The sequence below is a fragment of the Notamacropus eugenii genome, chromosome 1 (assembly GCF_028372415.1).
Source record: "Notamacropus eugenii isolate mMacEug1 chromosome 1, mMacEug1.pri_v2, whole genome shotgun sequence".
Lineage (NCBI taxonomy): Eukaryota > Metazoa > Chordata > Mammalia > Diprotodontia > Macropodidae > Notamacropus > Notamacropus eugenii.
This window is the reverse complement of record NC_092872.1, coordinates 150,723,760-150,743,500: the sequence shown is the minus strand read 5'-3', so window position 1 is coordinate 150,743,500 and position 19,741 is coordinate 150,723,760. Positions and strand designations below refer to the sequence as shown.

General features: G+C 35.9%; 1 protein-coding gene across 1 annotated transcript in view; it reads right to left on the bottom strand.

Annotated features, from left to right (window-relative positions):
- TRPM1 (transient receptor potential cation channel subfamily M member 1) overlaps positions 1 to 19,741 on the bottom strand; it is a 102,742-nt gene that overhangs the window by 72,710 nt on the left and 10,291 nt on the right. Inside the window, exons 2-10 of the mRNA XM_072616462.1 lie at positions 17,151 to 17,230; positions 14,260 to 14,455; positions 12,082 to 12,295; positions 11,285 to 11,409; positions 10,746 to 10,917; positions 6,524 to 6,698; positions 5,938 to 6,061; positions 2,958 to 3,030; positions 893 to 993 (exon numbers count right to left, since the gene is read on the bottom strand). Coding sequence (XP_072472563.1) covers positions 893 to 993; positions 2,958 to 3,030; positions 5,938 to 6,061; positions 6,524 to 6,698; positions 10,746 to 10,917; positions 11,285 to 11,409; positions 12,082 to 12,295; positions 14,260 to 14,455; positions 17,151 to 17,230 — 1,260 coding nt within the window. The remainder of the gene's footprint in view (positions 1 to 892; positions 994 to 2,957; positions 3,031 to 5,937; positions 6,062 to 6,523; positions 6,699 to 10,745; positions 10,918 to 11,284; positions 11,410 to 12,081; positions 12,296 to 14,259; positions 14,456 to 17,150; positions 17,231 to 19,741) is intronic.

The following is a 19,741-nucleotide window of genomic DNA, read 5'->3' as shown; positions in this document are numbered from 1 at the left end:
GTGTATATCCCCCTCAGCACCTAGTACAGAGATTGTAGCCATTTGACAAATGTTTGTTGAATTGTTTTTGAACAGATTATGATTGAATATTTTATTGAAGGAATATTTCAGAGATTATCTAGATCTCTTTCTTCAGCCTAGAATATATAATCTACCCCAAAGAGGTAGAGGACTGTATGATATTTTCATAAGTCATTGAAAGTAGAGATAATGGAGCTTTCATGTATCATCCATGTCAATATTTTTCAGTCCTATAGCAATTTCTTTTCTCCTCATTTTCCAAAAGGTTAAGAACTAGAGGACTGTAAAGGAATTAAACTAGAATATTTGAATGGATTGGACAACTGGGCTTAATTTTAGGAAATGTAATAAACACACTGCACTCTCTTACTCTGAAAATATTCACCTTATTTAAAGTTTTTGCATTAATTTTTTTCTTAATTCAAAAAAGTAAAACAAATAAAAATACTATAAATACATTATATTTATTTCAGACAATACAGTTATTTTACTTAAAAAACCCTCGAGATGAATTGTACTTGATTTTTGATGGGCTACTTTTTTTTAGTCTATGTCTTTACTTTAAAAGGATAATATTTTCAAAACTGATAAGTAAAATATTTAAGGATCATTTTTCCTGTTTATTTCTTTAAGAAGGTTGGTTTGGATCTGAAAATTACACATTACTTTTTGCTTTTCACATACAAAGTCCATTGGGCCCCTGTAGAGAAAGCATAATATTTCTGTTTAATCCTAATGTCATGACAAATTGGAACATGAAATACGACTAAGAAATGTTGACATGACTTATGTGATGAGACCAACAATGATCAGTCATTTGAATAAAATAGCATAAAATATTCTGATTAGGGGAAGAAAAAGGTATTCTCACCGGCCAGTGTGGTCCAAAGACAAAGATTTGACTTCGTGCAATGTCAACACGGTTCCAGGCAAGAGCCAAACTCAACTGATCAGGAGCTGATGCATTTGTACCTGAAGAAGCAAAAATAACTTACTTCCTATTTCCAAGTAAATGATCAGTAGGAGACTTGATACTGAAGAAGCAATTTGGGTCACTGAGTGGGTCAAAAGTGAGAGAGTTTTCTATAGCTCCTGTAGAAAAAGAATGGTCAGTGTGAAGTTGACCCACTTAGCTAAATATGGGGGGCACTGCTGCTGGAGAAGTAGCTGCTGAATTGCTTGAGTTTAGGCATTAGGGCTAATGCTAAATGGATGACTGCACTAAGCCTGTCAACCTATGTGGTGAGCTCCTAGGAACAGAAGGCCACCATGCTGCTTAAGGAAGGGCAAACCATCTCACGTTGGGGAAAAAAAAAAGAACAGGTAAAGGTCTTATGTGTATCAGTATTGAGACTGAGACCATGAGTCTCCATTGTACTTCAAGCCTGGGTAAGATAGGGAGATCTGATCTCAAATATATGCATGCATGTATGTACATATGTATGCATGTATGTATATACATACACATATGTGTGATATAGGTATGTTTATGTGTGTGCATATGTGTGTACAGATATTCTTCCAGCTCAAATAAATGTGCCATATAGGCATATAGAGAGAGCACATTTATTTAAAAGAAAGAAGACTAGATTTAGAAAAACTTTGAAATCCTCTATGAATTTCTAATGTTTGTTGCTATTGACTGGCCGAAGACAAAGTAAGCATTTATCTCATTCAAGCAGCCCTTACTTTAAAGAGTGATGGCATAATTAATATGAATAAGTTAGCCACGCTCCATTGCTATGGTTTGTGCAGGCTGCCTAAACTATTTAAATCACATGATAGTAGTTTCTTGTTTTGACGACCCACAAGTGAGCAAGGTTATTGAAACAAGAACCAGTTATACCCTACTTTTTTCTAGAAGAGCTTATTTTCAGAGAAAAGTATGTGTATATTAAGAATTTTTTTATAGTAAAATTTACCCATTTTTGGAACTAAATACATTTGTAAATGTGTTAAAGGCAAATTGTCTTTGTAAGAAATGATTGTTCATCACATTTTTTGTAGGAATTATTAATTACTAATCATATTTCATCATAGGTTATTTCAGGTATTTCATTTGCAAATGTAGCTTCACATATAAATGAAGCAAATTTTAATGACAGGAAAGTGTTTATCTTGAATAATTTTTAAAAAAGAACATAAGCTCTTATAAGATATATGAGAGATGATTTCATTTTTTTAGTATTCGTATCCACAACACCTACCATAGTGCTTGACACATAGTAAGGATTTAATAAATGCTCATTAATTAATTTCTGAATTTACAAAGGGATAAGAAGGCATAGATTATGATATGTACCACTGAAAAGAGTACCAATGTATCAATGAGATCACGAATTCATTGAACCATTGACATATACAGCATGGACCAATTATACTAATTAGATAGTGTGCTTGACAAAGGATAGCCTGGAATAAGATCTAATTAATTAATTAATGACGCAAAAACTGACTCTGGTTTTAGGATGAAGTAAACCTTCTCAAGGCTCTTTTTGCTTGCATGTTAAATCCATAAGAAAACATATTTTCATGAAGTTTCTACTATAATTTGGTGTGCTGGCAAAAACCTTAAATGGATGGACAGTCTAGACTTGTGTTTCAGTCCAGAGGCCACAACTTACTTACCTTAGGCACATAAAATTACAACTCTGAGTCTATTCATTTAAAATGAGGATATTGGAATAATGAGGTAAACTTTAGGGCCCCTTTCTGCTTTAAAAGTCTGAGATTCATGGGCTAACTTTAATCAAGCTGGTTAGCTCAGAATTTACCTCAACAGACAAAATTTTTTATGAAAGGAAAAGGAATATAGTGAGCTTGAATACTGATAGCACTACTCTCTCACAATCAAAAACCAAATGTTAGGCACAAAGAAAGTGTTTCCGACATGTTGAATTGAAATTAAGTGAATCATGATTTTCTGAAGAACTCACCCTTTAGCAGAGCAGTTAAAATTGCCATTTCAATATCCTGTTGACCTTCCGAACCCATTCGGAACACAGTGACCTAAGAGAAGAGATTAAAAATATAAATATTGTGTTAAAGTAAAGGTGAAAATGATAGAAGGAGATTATATGTTTTTAATGCCATGAATATACTGCCACCATGCAAGTCTCCTTCTGAAACCTTGTGGTAGTGTGGAAGTGATGCTGATTTTTCAAAGGCTAAGCCAGTGTATTTAGCACAGGCTCTGATAGATCCTATCAAACCAAAAAACTTTCATATTTATAAGCCACAAGTCTATCACTCCAGGACCAACCTAGAAAGGCTCATGATCAGGCTAATCAAAGAGTAATGACTCTTGACTATGGTAATTGTGGAAGACTATATCTACCAAGTCATGGGTGGGAGAAGGGAGGAGGTTCAGTCTGTACAGGTGGAAGAAGTAACCAGACTGGAAATATCACAGACCCTTCAAGTGAAGTGAAACAGAATAGGCCAACAATTACTGATGTAATTCTGTGGGCTAAATAATTTGTAAGGAGGTATACTTTATTTGTAAAGCCTCAGTATAATCTTCATGATAGTTTGACTCCTTGCCTTAAACTTTACTCATGTTTCTATACAGTGATACTTCACGTAACATCATCAAGTGGCTCCATGGAGCAAAATTGCTCCATGACTGGGGCAAAACATCACTGGGTGCACTGAGTTCAAAGCTCATACGTGGACCCAAAGGGGCCAGAGAGATCATCCAGTCCAACCCCCTCGTTTCACAGAAGAGAAAGCAGAGATCCCACAGAGCTTAAGTCACTTGCCTAAGGTCATATCAGAAATAAGGAGCCCAGTCAGGATTTGAACTCAGGCTCCCATGCTTTAAAATCAGTGCTCTTACTTAGTTAGACCCATAGCAAGGATGCTATAAATGGAAGAGAGATTTCTGGGAAGCCAAAATGAGGAGCTCAAACACTGGCTGTTTTATATCTGAGGCTTGAGTGTTTGTGGGGAATGGGCCATTGAAGAATATTTGGATACACTAGCAGATAGTGGTCTGAAGACAGCCCTTCTCCTCCACCAACTGAATTTGTCTTAAACTTTTTTAAGATGAAGTCTCCATTCCAATTGTTTGTCCACAGCATTTTTGAAGCTTATCTAACTAATTCTGAGTAAACTAGTAGGATGAGGACTTTGAACTTACAGGAGCTAGACTGAAAGTGCAGAAAGAAAACCATCAAGATCTTTTTCTTTTCCTTTTTTCATTTCAGAGTCATCTAGATGGAACAATTAACTTGATGTCTTTTTGCTATAAATCTGTGAAACGTCTGTATAAAGTGGTTAGCATCCCTCTGGGATGTCTTCACTCAAGTGAAGAACAAAGACTCCTATTGGGCACTAAGCTGTACTAGACTCGAAGCTAAAGGATGCAATAGTAGGGAGCCTCAATATTAGTACGGGGATAAGACCTGAACCTGTGATTTCATTAATAAAGGGCACCTTCTCTGCAACTTAGAATTTTGGAGAGTTACCTAGAGAATGAAGAGATCCAGTAATATGCACAGAGTCACATGGATTTACATATATGAGCTGGTCTTTCTGGCTTCCAGTTATGCCTCATTGGCTCATGTTCGAATGTGGCTTAGTTATAATGTATTGATGGTGTTGTTGCTACTGCAATGTAGAATATATCTGGGCATTTATTTTTCTAGCCTGCTACTTCAACATATATGGGAAGTTATTCTTATTTAATGCTTATAGTCTGATTACCAAGGCAGATTAGATTCTTCTAACAGATTTAATACTCATGCTTTAAGGTATAAAAAACACTTTCACTTCAATCCAGGAATTATTATACTTATTTTTTTAAATGAGAAAATGGAAGCTCTGAGAGCCAAGGACTTGGCTATTCCATAGTTAGTTGAAGGTGAGATTCAAATTTAGATGTCTTGATTCTACATATATCTCTTAGAGGATTTTTAACCTTTTTTATATTCATTGACCCATTTTGTAGTCAGGTGAAATCTATCAACCTCTTCTCAGAATGTTTTTAGATGCATAAAATAACATATGTCAAATTAAGAAGAAAACCAGTCACACTGAAATACAGTTAACAAAGTATTTTAAATATCTTAGTTCAGCGACTCTATGTTAAGAATCCTAGAATACTGCCACTTGCAGAAATGCTTACTTAATCAAATGTGCTCTATTTGTAACTTATTTGTAAGCTTAGAATGTTGACAGGGCCACTTCACATTAGGGTCATAGAACTGGAAAAGACCTAGGAACTTATCATTTTAAAGATGAGAAAAATGGAACCCAGAAAGATAAGATGACTTGCCCAAGGCAACACAGATAATTAGTGTTAGAGCCAGAGGTGTGACTCATGTCCCCTGATTCCCAGTCTATTACTCTTGATAATGTATTTCAAAGCAGTGCTATTGGCATGGCTAATGGCTCTGTCCGATGTGCATACTTAATAGGAAGGTTTAAGATATGAATTCTTGCATTTTCAAATGGAAATAATAAAACATTGTAATTCCAATGTTTAACAACTATAAATCACTTTTCTTTCAGAATTCTTCTAATCCCTTTAAAGTCTATTAAAGGAGTCTGGTGAAGTTCTACAGGAATATCGAGAAAAAAACATAGCCCATCTTCCACAATTTATCCCAAAGACATAGTAATTAAACTGAAATTAATTTGCTCATTCCATAGCCAATGAGACTTGGTATTTATTGTCCCTTCACATTTACTAGGCATTAGTGTGCTTCTCCTATTTGATGGCTTGGAAATAAAGGCTATGAAACTGAAAGACAAGAATATCGGAATTCTCATAAAATTACTGATTTGATATGTAATGCAAAGTGCTTCTTGGGAGCAGGGAAACAAAAACATGACAAAATGTAGCTTAAAACTGCCTGAGCAGAATTAGAAAGACAATATAGCACTTCACTGAGAGAGCTTTGAGACACTTACAAGTTCTTTCTTTTTCATACATTCCATGATAATTACAAACAGCTGATGGGATTGAATCTTGTTGTAGTTAAATGTTTTCTGAATGGTAACTAGAAGCTGATCCTTGAGGGAGTCACTTATTATCCTATTCAAGAAAGGACATGAAAAGAAAGAGGAAAACATTACAGAAGACTCTGATCATTAAAAAATGTGTGTGTGTGTGTGTGTACCTAAGTATCCCTCTAGGATCCCTATTTTAATGCTACACTGGGCTGCCAGAATTTTCCTTTTTCTGTAATTGCAAATCTGTAGACAAAAACTAGTTGAAAACATAGTCCACAATTATACTAAATTCCAGCTATCTGGAAACCTCATAAAGAAGGATAAAGTTGTCACTTTATTGTCACTTCAAACAGAATTCTGTTGGAATTACATTATTCTGCCCCTGAGGAATCAAAGAAACTCATGGAATAACTTTTTACTATTTTGAAATGTTAAAAAAAAATAAACTTTTTAGTTTCTCATTTCAAGAGACTTCCATATTAGCTTACCAGGTAAACCATGAAAAATAATTCATTCCCCCTTTATAAGATGTCAGAAATCCTACCCTCCTTCTTCACAATACTTGTGTGCAAAGGACAAAATGTCTGATGCTCGTCCGCTGCCATCACAAATCACAACAGGAATAGGGGGATCTTCTCGAAGACATTCCAGGACAATGGAGATCACATTGGGACCCCCTTCAACAATGAGGCCAACGACAGGAACACCTTGTCCTAGTCCTACAACACAAAGGATATCTTCCCTCAGGACTGAAGTTTCAGCACTCAAAGGCCTCTGTATCTGATCTATCTGAAAGTTTTTGACGAGTGAATGGAAGCAACACCAAATTTGTGTCATTCTACTTCCCCACCCCTACAAGGCAGGGGATCTAGACATACTGATTTAATTTATTTTTATTCAGACCCATATTCTGATCATATAGGAAAAGATCAAAACCTAGAAATAGAAAACTTCCTAAACCACATGTAGATTAAATAGCATGAAGGTCTCACCTGGAATATGATAACTGATAAACAATCAGCCCTCTACAGGACATGATTTGAGTGTCACCAAAATAATCTTTCCCTTGGCACTGTTATGATCCCTGAAATTCCATCATTCATATTTCTTTAGAAAATGCCATTTTATCCAACTTGAGGCATTATATCATCTAGTGGGTGGGTGGAGTGGATAACACATTAACTATTATATTAATAGGGCTTATCTCCACATTTACAAAATACTTTAAAGTCTATAAAATACTTTCCTTGTGACAAACCTGCTGTGCACATCATGCAAGTATTGTCTCCTTTTTTCAATAAAGGAAGTTGAGGTTTAGAGAGGTTAAATGACTTGTATGCTTATAAAGCTAAAATATCTAATGAATAATCTATTACGACTCATTGTCATTCGCAAAGAGCAGGATACAAAAGAAACAGGTGATGTGGGAAAATGGAGAAGAATCTAGTTCCAGCTCCACTAATAACTTTCTAAGAAATATTGGACAAGTATCTTTACTTTTGGGGCTCAACTTCCTCATCTATAAAGTAGGAATAAAAAATTAAATTATCTCCAAGGTCCCTTTCAGTTATAGAATTCTGTGAAGTCATAATCAAGCCATTGGAGTAGGTATGTTTTGATAGTGGGTAACATAAAGGCTGCTGAGGCCAATGTATTACTGGGGAGACAGAAGACCACATAGCACAGGGCATGAGAAATGTGAGGGAGACCACAGAACTGAAATTAACCATGCTAACCATCTGGTGAACCTCTTTATGGAAGACCTTGGTCCTCCAATTACAACTCTAACACTTTTTCTTTCAAGGGACATCAAAGACAACTTTGATGACTACAGTTTTTCCTGGTGTTGACACTAACAAAAGGTCTATATTCAAAGACTGAACTCTTAGTTTGTGATAATATTCAACTGTCCCAGGGGCAGTTAGATGGTGCAGTGCCTGGAGTCAGGAAGATTCATCTTCTTGAGTTCAAATCTAGCCTCAGACATTTAATTAGCTTTGAGATCCTGGGCAAGTCACGTAACCCTGTCTTCCTCAGTTTCCTCATCTGTAAAATGAGGTGGGAAAGGAAATGGCAAATGACAGCAGTATTTTTGCCAAGAAAACCTCAAATTGGGTTGTGAAGAATCAGACACAGCTGAAAATGATTCGACAACAACCAAGTTAGACAAGGATCTTTAGCCCTGTACTTCCAAGGAGCTCCATGTAATTTCCACAGGGCTCCACAGTAATGAAAATAGTCATTAAGAGATCGCTGAGGGGGTTGGGCAGTTCTACCCCAGTGCTGCAATAGCCCTATGAGTGGCAGAGATGGTATGTGTGTGAGGAGTAGGAGAAATGGGCTCTTTGAAAATCCTCACTTCTGGTTTTGTACTTTAAAGGCCTATCTTGGTGGTTAACATTTATTTCTCAAAGCCAAATGGCCCCCCCTTCCAAATAGTGCTTTCCTTAAACCACTAAATGTGTAAAAAAATGACAGCCAAAAAGTTCACATAAAAGACATGACGACTGGAAAATGAAAAGTGATAGTTAAATGATAGTTTTCAGCTAGTGTCCCTTTACACTCTTAAAAATTATTGAGCTTTCATGTGGGTTATATCTATTGATATTTACCATATTAGAACTTAAAACAAAAGTTTTAAAGATACTTTTATTTTACTTAAAATGATACTTATAAACCAATTACTTGTTAATATAAATATTTTACAAAAAGTAACTATTTTTCAAAACAAAATATTTGAGAAGACTGGCATTATTTTGAATATTTTTGCAAATCTCATTAATGTCTGGATGAATAAAAGTCAGCTAGATTCCCATATCTGTTTCTGTATTCAACCTGTTGTGATATGTCATTTTGGTTGACATATATGAAGAAAATCCAGCCTCAAAAAAATATGTAGTTGAAAAAGGGAAGAATTTTTAAATAGGCAAATAAAGTTTTACTCATGTTTCTGTGTTTGTCCTTCATTCTCAAAGAGGACCATGACATCAAGATGGGTGAGATACACCCATTCAATGAATAGATAGTTACTCAAGGCCAGCTTCCAGGTGAAGAATCAGCCTCCTAAGGAGGACTCTAGCAAGAATTTTGCCAGCAATGACTAAGAGAGAGACCTCCCTGTGATTGTCACAGGACAATCTATTCCCTTTACCTTTATAGAGATGGACAATATTATTATGTGAATAGTTTTATCTCGCAGACTCTCTGAAGACCTACTTTGAGGACTTCTGATCTAAGTAATGATATAAGCTACCAAATTCTAACACTAGTCAAAATCCCATTCAACCCAATAAAAGCAAGGAGCCCTTATTAGAAATCCTCAATTCTCTACTCTTCCAGATTGTGTGATGATGCAAAAATTATGACCATATAGTAATCTAGTTTGAACATAAATCTGAATGGTAACATTTCTAGAACTCTATTATCTGAAAAGCATCTGTATTGATTTTGCTTTGTCCACTTCCAGAATGAAACAGTACCCCTTTGAATTGGAATTTCATTGGTTTCCATTATTTCGGGTCTTCAGGAATAAAGTGGTCAACTAAGTTCTGTCCAGGATAGTAGCAGAAATTAGGTCTTCTAGGCTTAGGCTGGAATCACTAATGCTGAAATAGGTCAGTGCTGTAGAAGACGACAGCTGAGCCTCCCTTTGCTGTCCCTGCCCCACTCTGATTTCCAGGCATAGGATGACAAAGGGAAGCCCACAGGTCACATAGTCAGTTGAAGTTTTGGTGATGTGATGACTTACAATCCAAAACAGAATAAAAACACAACAAAAACATTTAATCAACTAATATTTAAATTCAGGATATGAATCCAGGATGTTAGAAAACTTTTCAAAGTAGTAGGCTGCTCTCCCAGTTCCAAAACATTGCTTAATAGTTTTAAATTTTAAATTTTCTTCTTTTCTAATCTAGTTTTATCTTCCAACAACTCACTCTATGTGAAGTGAAAACTTATTAAAATGCTTCTTTAAAACATCATAAGTTAGGTAAAAGAATTATTAAAATTTCAAACTTTACCAACAAATTCCCATTACTTATCACCTGAATTTGTAAATTATAAAAATACACAATCACTACTTACTAACATTCAGAAGTATGACTACACCAAAATGAGACTATTTTTTTAAAAAATACCAGAATCAATACATTAAAATGAGTATTATCCCCTTCAAATTTGTTACCTTTGGAGGCTAATATACTTATTCCAATGAAACTGCCATTTTAAGTAAATTTAGGGATTCCTATTTTAGAAGTAGCTTCAGAGACAGTTTACAAGCCTTGGGAGGGAATCATATAACCAATCTCATTATTTTATAGCCATGTCTATTGTTGATTCAACATTGGATCATAAAGTATTACTCAGCTCAGTTACTTTGGTAGATTCATTACCTCTTGGCTCTAAATAACTTTTGGCTATTTCCAAAATCAAACAGACCCTCAGAGGGTCAACATTTGTCACTATTGAAGATACTCAACAGAATTTTCTAGGATTTCTGAAGGCAATTCCAACAGAGGAATCCTTCAAATATTTTGGACAATGTTATCATTGGAATAAATCTGTAACGTTCCAAAGTGACTGCTAAAAGGTCAACTCATTTGTATATATAAGTTCTGACATGGTTATTACAAATTCAGCCATGTCTTTTATCTAATCACACCATGGACAACTAATATATACATACATACATACATACATATATATGTATGTATCTGAATCCACTATTTGCCACTGATGACTATCTTGGCTTCTGCTTTACTTACGTGTGTTAATCTTTTGTAAAGAGATATGTTTTTCCAATTGCCGCCGGAGCTTCACTTCTGCTCCATATTTACCAAGTGTGCCATTATCCGCCAAGATGAAATGAGTATGAGAGTTGTTGAGCACAGAAAGTTTACTTAAAGGATTTGACATGGTTTGATAAACCCTTGATACCTAATGAAAATGTATAGGCATTAAAAAAGTTTTAATTATTACTGTAAAATGCAACCTAGATAATATCCGTAAATTAGTTTTGAAATAAGTTGATAAGAATGATAGGTAAAATCTTCATTTAATGACTATTCTAATCTAACATAGTTAGTTGATGATGGTTCTTGAAAACGTCATTGGTAGTATTGCCAGGTTCACAAAACCCTCCCTATAATGGAAGGCAGCTCACAAGTTGCTATGCCTGATTCACCTTCACTTCTCTACCTTTGCTGAATTAATACATTACATTGTAAGCAAATGAAGAGAATATTCATTACCCTAGCACAGTGGCAATTCACAAACTTACAAGTTCTTAAGACCAAAGACTTACATCCTTTCCAACGAGGTCTTCCTTGTTTTCCACTATGCCCCATGGAGCAATTCCTATAGCACAAATCCTGCCCCTGGACTTTGAAGAATGGTCCTTCAAGGCATCACCTACATGGCTAATGACACCTACAAAACAGCAATAATTTGTTAGAATAGGTGATTCCTAAGACTCTTTCCAACTCTGGAGCTTATGATTTTAAGATCTTTTCAAGTCCTTTGGACCACAACTTATAACTCTACTAATGAATTTAGAAAAGGAAGCGCTTCTGTGTTCTGTGGAATTAAAATAAGAACCAGTACCCCATAGCATTCAAAAAAGGATAAAATATAGGATGATTCCTTCATGGTAAATAATAATCCTGTTTTAGTTCCTGGAGTGAAAAAAAAGCAAACAAACCCCACAACGAAACAATATAGGGAGGACTTGAGTAGTGCTGCAGATTTTTATAGTACTGATTCTGAAGATCCCAAGATCGACCCAAATCAGTTCTCTTTGGAATGCTATTCTGGGTTCAGTGGTCCATAAAGATTATACCAAAGTCAAACACAAACCATTGACCAAAGAAAGATTTAGATTTAGCCCCAAATTCTCTGAAGATGAAGTATTTATGAAATTTTTTTGGGGGGGAGGAGTGGTAGGGGATGTTATCCTTACACAAGGACCAATCTAGTCTTTGTATTGTTTCAATTTTAATATATATGCTATCAGTGTCTGAATTGCTAGAAGTCACTTTGAGACTTACAATTTCTGCCACTTGTCAATTAAATGGGTGAAGGAAAAAGATATTCTACTCTTACCAGTACTGACTCCTCCCGTGAAAATCCAGGCTCCTGTTGTCATAGCAGCCTTGATGAGCCCTTTTCCAAATACCTGCTTCAACTTGGGCTGCATCTCAAAGTTCTGGAGTCCCCCATGAACAGAGATTAAAAGCTTCGGAAGTTCTAGTTGCCAGTCTTTCACCATAAGATGCAGAAGTGAATCTGGTTTGGTGTCATATGACACACGTATATACTGTAAAAAAATTTGTTCTCTCTGAGAACAAGCTCTTGGTTATGCTTCTGGGCTCAAAGGTGAAAAAAATCAAATTATGTACATTTAAGTAAGGGATGTTCTTTCATTCTGTAAGACCTAGGTAGGGTCCCTAATAACTTCTCCCCTGTCAATTCAGCCCCCACCCCAACCTATGTGACTATGGTTCAGTAACAAAGTAGAAACTCAGAGGTGGAGAAATCTAATATCTTATCTGCTGTGAGACCCTGGGCCGGAGGACTTGGACTCCTTCTTTTATAAGGAGAAAAGCAGAATAGAATGACAAGTTGCTCAAAACAACTAGGCACTAAGCTAGGAGGTCTTCAGTAGACATTGAGTCAAACCCGACATTTTCAGTAGGGAAGAGATTAACATTCAGAATTTGTAGCCTCTGTGAATTACTTCTTTGTGCCTATTGGTACCATACCAATTATTATTACATTTGCCAGCTATGTATAGTATAATTCTGGGAGACCACGTTTTGTAGTGCTTCAAACAAAACAAAATAAAATTTTACTCAAAGAACTTTCACAGGACAGTGAAATTAGTGGTGTTACAAAAATGTAATGGCCAGGTATGTGGGAGGGAGTATTGTCAGGACTCAACTGTTTCCAAAAGGAGAAGCAAGGAAGTAGAATGGTTATAAAACCACTTTTGGTGTCTGGAAGATCTGGATTCAAGTCCAGTTTTTGGCACAGTCTTTGTGTGACCCTGGGCAAGTCATGTAACTTCTCAACCCTCCCAAATAATTTTCTAAGACTAGAAGTCACATTAGGCTGCAGATCTGAATTAGTAAAGGGAGTTTCCTCACTGAGTGTTCCCCATACCAGTGGAATCACAGGTCTGGATAAAAACAAAATCATTCCGTAAAGGTGCTGAAAGGATGCATGGTACGGAAAGTCACTCATTTCTAGCGAGGTAAACCAGAATATCAAAGGATACTACTTATAACAAAGAATTGGGACTCTTTCTGAGTTCTCTTTGTGTGAGGTATATAGTTTCTGATAATCTGGACCATAGAATTCCAAAGGAATTTTTTAAGATTTTGCAGTTAATGTATCTAAGTATGTATACATGCATATACCTATCTTGTGTATGTATCCATGCATATATATATCCTTGTATGTATGTATGTATACATACTATAGGATAAAATAGAAATTAGACCCATAATTTCATTGATATGGGGAGCAAGAAAATTCCTCTACTTTCAAGTCAATACCAGGGTCCAGGGTCACACCGCCAGTAGGTGCCAAAGGTAGAATTTATATCTTAGTTTTCCTAAATCCAAGGCCAGCTTTTCATCCATTATTCCACAGTTTCTCATGTACGTTTTATTTACAAGAATTAAATATTTGTGGCATATACATATTTAAGAAAAGACAAATATTTCCTGTAGCGTTTCAGTATTTTTAAACCAATTAAAGTCAGGTGCCTCGTAGCCACAAGAGTTCCTTTGAAAGATACACGAAGTATAAACAAAGTGAACAACATTTCGCTTGCATTGCCTCACTGTATTTTTATGCAAAGAGAAGCTACTTCATAGTGTCAAAGTTGGAGAAAAAAATTTCAACCTAAAAATCCTTCCAGGAGACCTTAAAGCACCTAAAAATATTATCAGATCACCAATTTGTCAGATAAAATAAAATTTCCTTTCCATATCTAAAGAAGGTTCATGAATAGTCAAACCAAAGACATATTAAAAAGCACCAAATAGAGATAACTTTGACTGAAGTTTATTCCATGGAAATGTTTGAGGCCTAATGGCCCAAATTTAGGAAAGGGAGTCTATTTTTCATGGGGACTCCATATGGTCCCTCAAAATACAAGAAACTCATACCACCCCTGAATGAAAAGCATGATGAAAATATCATCTATATAGCAGGCTTCACTTTTGTGGTGTCAAGAGCAAATTCCTCCACATTTCTCCTTGAATTATCTCTTACCATGGCCTTGTTTGAATGTCCACCACCCTGAAATTCCAGCATCCCATAGGAATCTGTGGGGTAGAGCTGGGTATGTTTACTGACAGACCATTTCTCTGGCTGTGCCTCCACTTGTTTATTTTCCTCTGCATTTTTGTTGGGGGTGCTACTTGGAAGAGGTGGAATATGCTGGGAAATAAGCAGGCCACAGCAACACCTAAAAATAAAGTTCACAAGTCTCAGTGTGTCATCATGTTAGAGGATGACTCATCTAGTCTCCTTATTGGTTCCATCAGTTAGACACTATACAGGGCCCAGTCCATGCTACCAAATGTTTTATGCTGACATATAATCTTGTATTGGAGTAGATTCTAAATCAGCATAGTTTATAATCTTTAGTTTAATTCTCAATCAATCAACAAGCTGTTATTAAGGGCTTGCTATAGTGAAGCATTGTGCACTATTGGTACAATAAAAGGTAAAAAACAGCCCCTGCCTTCATCTATGATATACAAAGTGTTGAGATCCAAAGATAAATATGACCTGATCCCTGCCTTGCAGGAGCTAATAATCTCTACAGAATAATTGGGGAATGAGATATTACACATGATTTATTTTCCAGATAAATGATGTATAAAAACGCAAAAGCTTTCTAAAAATCATTCTTCACAATCTTACTAGGCAGTTTAGTGACATGATTTTGCCTTTTCTTAATTATTGCAAAATCCAGTTATTTTACCATGCTCTCAGAAACTCATTTATTCTGTTGTTGAATGGTACCTGATTTCTATGCTTTTCAGTTTTAGAACTTCTAGTGTGAGAATTCCCTTTACTCAAGCAGATTATAACCTGTCAATAGCTTTAGAGTCTTAGAGAAGTTAAATGACTCGTCCATAGTCACATAGTTGGCTGAGGCAAAATTTAAACACTAGTCTTCTTGACTCTAAGTCCAGAATTATTAATTATGCTATACTATGTGAGTTCTTATATCTACTGCTATTATGCCATACTATGTGAGTTTTCTTATATCTACTGTTATTTAGAGAACATTTTCCCCTGTTTCCTGACTCCCTGACTCTAGATTCCTTTCATGGGATGATTGTCAAGAGAATGAAACGTTTTCACCATTATTTTCTACAAATCTGCTTAACTATAATGTTATCTTTCCCTGATCAACTTATGACTAATTCATACACATAAGTATGGTGACCCATACTTGATCTTATGGAAAGGTATGACAGAATAAACATGAAGAGTATTGCAGAAATGAAAATATTAAAACCTCCAAAAGTTATCTTCTCTTAATAACAACAAAAAAGAAGAATGACAATTTCTAGGCAAAAATGTAATTAATCACACATGTGGTGGGTAAATAAGTAAATCAGTTAATATCCTATAACACCATCATGTTTTGATTGTATCTCTGACATACTTAAACTGAACAAAAATAAGAATTTCTCTGGTATGATTAGCTCTTCAATAATAGTCTAAAACCTTACCAAATTTGGCTAAGCCTTATACAATAGCCTCACAAAATACATTTCTTCTGCAAGAAAGAGAAGGAAAATTTACTTCTTGGACTGAATGGTGCCAGGAAACCATTGTCTTCTATTTTGTTCATTGTGTGTCTGGAACATCATAGGTGCTTAATAAATGTTTGTAGGTTTCAACTTTACTGTTCTTAGTCCCCAAGAATATTCTGAATTTGGATGGGGAAAGTGAAGTCACTGTAGTGATAGCTGTAGCCATCATGTTTCCTCTAGACTTTAGGCAATCTTCTGAGACTCCTGGGTTCCAGTAGAGGATTGTGTTCCTTCTGAAACTCCTTGTAATTAAGACCTTTTGCTAAGCCCTACTTTCATTCTAAAGGACACTTCCCATATGGAATCCCCTCAGCACTCTGCTCTCTGATTGGCTCTATGGTAATAAATCTGATAAAAAATGAAGGGATGCGAATCAGTTCCCTCTCTCCTCACAGGGATGTGAATTTTCAGTGACCTTCAGAAGGAAATACTGTAAATGGAAGGGATAATTTTAATGGCAGGAATTTCAAGTTTCAGGGCAAGTCAGTGGTAGATGCATGACTGATGAAATCTTAAGACATGCCTCAAATCATATCTACCACATTTATTTAAAGGGCCAGCACTTAATCTATTTTGAGCTGGGTGGATAAGACCGTTGTTTTCCAAGGTTGCTTCAGTGGACTTAGAATAGCAACTATTCATCAGTTCTTTCTTTTCATCAATTGTAAGCAACAGGTTAATTTCCTTGAAAAAGTTTTAAATGGTAGCAAAGAAGACATTGAATTCTTGGATTGTATTGAATTTGTAAATTTGAAAATAATTCTCATCTTTCATATAACAGAATATTTCTTATTTAAACACAGTATCAAAATAATACTAGATAAATTGTGCAGAAGACTATATAAGATATTAAATAGAACAAGTATTATCCATCTACTACTAGAACCCAAGGAAAAATTGCAAGGTAGGTGAAGTTGGCCTCTGCTATCTTCATGATCCTTTTTTTCACTCTGCTTTCACCTCCTGGAGTTTCCTCTACCCTAAGGTCCTCCATATTTCATTTAATATTCTCTCCCTACCAGGAAAAAGCTCCCATTTTCTGAGGGCACTGGTTTTAAGAGGTGTTCCAAGGAAAGTAATTTTAGTGTCAGATTGAAGGAACTCACCCTAAGGAGATATTTGCATTTTAACAGAGGATCTTGTCAATCAGAATAACTCTGTGGTAGGTAGACTTAATGGTAGAAATATTTTTGATCAGGATTCCTTTTTTAGTATCCTCAGTTTACCTTCTCTGCTTTGGGCCAGCATCCTCACCAATTTGTGCCCATACCAGGAGCTTCCTTTCTGAAAAGCTGTCAACCCCAAGGCATGATTACTATTTTAGCTCACCTGTTCGGGTCTTTACTGCTGACAATTGTGTAGATGCATTCTCTTTTGGAAAAGGTCTTCTCTATCCAAGATTTTTGTCCCTGGAAGAGGAAGAAGTAGAAATTAGACTAGCATATCCTCAATCCATCATCCGTTCCTAGATGACAAAAGAGTTGGATTCAAAGAAACCTAGGAAGATTTGTATGAATTGATGCAGAGTAAAGTGAACAAGACTAGGAAAACAATTATAAATTAATAACATTGTAAATGCAACTTTGAAAGACTTAAGAATTTGAATCAATACAATGGCCAAACATGATTCCAGAAGACTAATTATGACCTATGCAAATCACCTCTTGAGAGAGAGGTGATGGTACAAAATGAGCTCATATACAAAAATGTGAGGTGCATGTTTTTGGACATGAACAATGTGGGAGTTTGTTTTGATTGACTATGCATATTTGTTACGAGAGCTTTTTTCTTTCAAGTGTGTGTGTGTGTGTGTGTGTGTGTGTAGAAATTATATAGTTGTTAATTGCAAAACAAAATAGTATGAAAAAAAGCAATTTTTAATCAAATAGAATAATAGACATAGAATTGGAAAGAACCTTAGAGTTCTAGTCATTTTTACAATGAGGAAAAAACAGACACGGAGAAGTTAGTTATTCATACTGCTAAAGGTATAACTGGGTATTAATACCTTGTTAACACATTAATACCCCATTTGTGAAAATCTTATGATGACATCAAATTAATTTGGAGGTGGGGAAAGCACAGAAGGATAGTCTGTGTCATTTTTTGTTTTTTAATATCTTCTAAATGATGTGTTTCCATGACAATGATTTCTTTTGGAATGATAACTTTGGAATTTGGAAATTATATGCAAACATATAAAAAGGCTCATGAATATGGATAACACTGGAATTTTATATATTCTAAAATAAAACCTGAATGTTTTAAGAAAAAATAACATATGCATATGTAGTCTCCCCTGTAAGAACTGTTTCATTTTTGTTTTTGTATCCTTTAACCCAACGTCCAGCACACATCAGCTACAAAAGCTGCATGATCACTCATCAGATATGTTAAAGTGAGAATCCTTCTTTGGCAATAGGTATGACCAAGCTGACTACTGAGGTCCTTCTCAACTCTGAAACTGAGTGGTTCTTGTTCTGTGACATCCCCCTTGAGATGTTTAAAGAAGGCATAGGAAGCTAGAGTGGTTAAAACAAACAAGCAAGCAAGCAAGCAAACAAAGGAATAAAGAAACCTGGAGATGAGAGGACCCTGGCCAGGAGAAGCCAGAGAAGTACAGCAATACATTATTGCTTTAATTATTCCAGCCACTGTCTTTCAGAGGGAACAGTGAAGTTTAATTACTGAGCTGACAGTAGAGTATGCAGAATGCTCTAAGCAGCCAGAGGCATCATTAATCATGGTGGCTGGACCTGGTGCCTGCCTTCTCTGTACCAAGAAAGCACTGCCCCCACTGACAAGATACTGAGTCATTCCTATTGTCACCAGTGTGGGAGGTACTCATAATCACTGAGATTATTGATTCAACATTGTTGAATCAATTATGCGTTCACTGAATGCCTTTGCCTCAATCACTAACATTCTTTGGAGGGCTGGGTCTTTGATGAAATATCATAGGATTCAGATCATAAGATCACAGTTCTAGAGGCAGGAGGTCTTTCGGAAGATATCTAGCCTAAAACCCTCATTGTACAGATGGGGAAACTATAGTTGAGAGAGGCCGATTTGCCCAAGGTCACTCAGGTTAGTAAACATTAAAGTCAGGATTTGAACCCAAACTCTCTAACCATTGTACTATGCTGCCTAGGCTGGAAGGAACTTTCTTGATCATCTAACCCCCTAGACCTCAAAAGCCCTCTGCTGGCTCATATTTCACAGATGAGGATATCAGAGAAATGGAGTGACTTACCCAAATCCATACAATAAAATCAAAACAAGAACCCATTACCTATTTCCCTAAACAATTCTTTCCACTATACTGTACTTATTTCCACCATAAAACAGCGTCAGTACCATTGAAAAGAGCAAGAAGAATTCCCAGTTCATTGTTGTTCAAAAAGTTATCTGTGATTCAGTGGGAGTAATGGTTCCAGTAGAGCTTCTCTGCATGGCTCTGAATCATATTTTATTACTAATTAAAAAGACGGCAAATGGTCCTTCTAACTCGGTGGAATCAACACAAAGGGTAGCCAGTCAGCCCTGCCTTTGTCTGTTTAATCTCCTTACATAGAGTTTGATTATAATTGAGGGCAAATAACTAAATAGACTATTGACTGGGGAAAAAATGTTTCCCCCTCTTTTAAAAAAAGTTCATTTTATGAACTTGGCTATGTGGGATGCCCACACTGAGTTGGTAGAACTATTTCTTGGGGTGAAGGGAGGAGAGAGTGGTTTGTTTTTTTCAGGGAGATAATATGAAACCCTGTGATTCTGGAAATAGCATGAAAAGCCTTGCACCAGACACATTTTAGAGGATTTTAAGGCAATTTTCCAGCTATGTTAGTAGAAAAGAGAAGTGAAAGAAAACATTAAGATAACTATCAGAATTAAAAGATCCATGAAAAATAATAAAATGC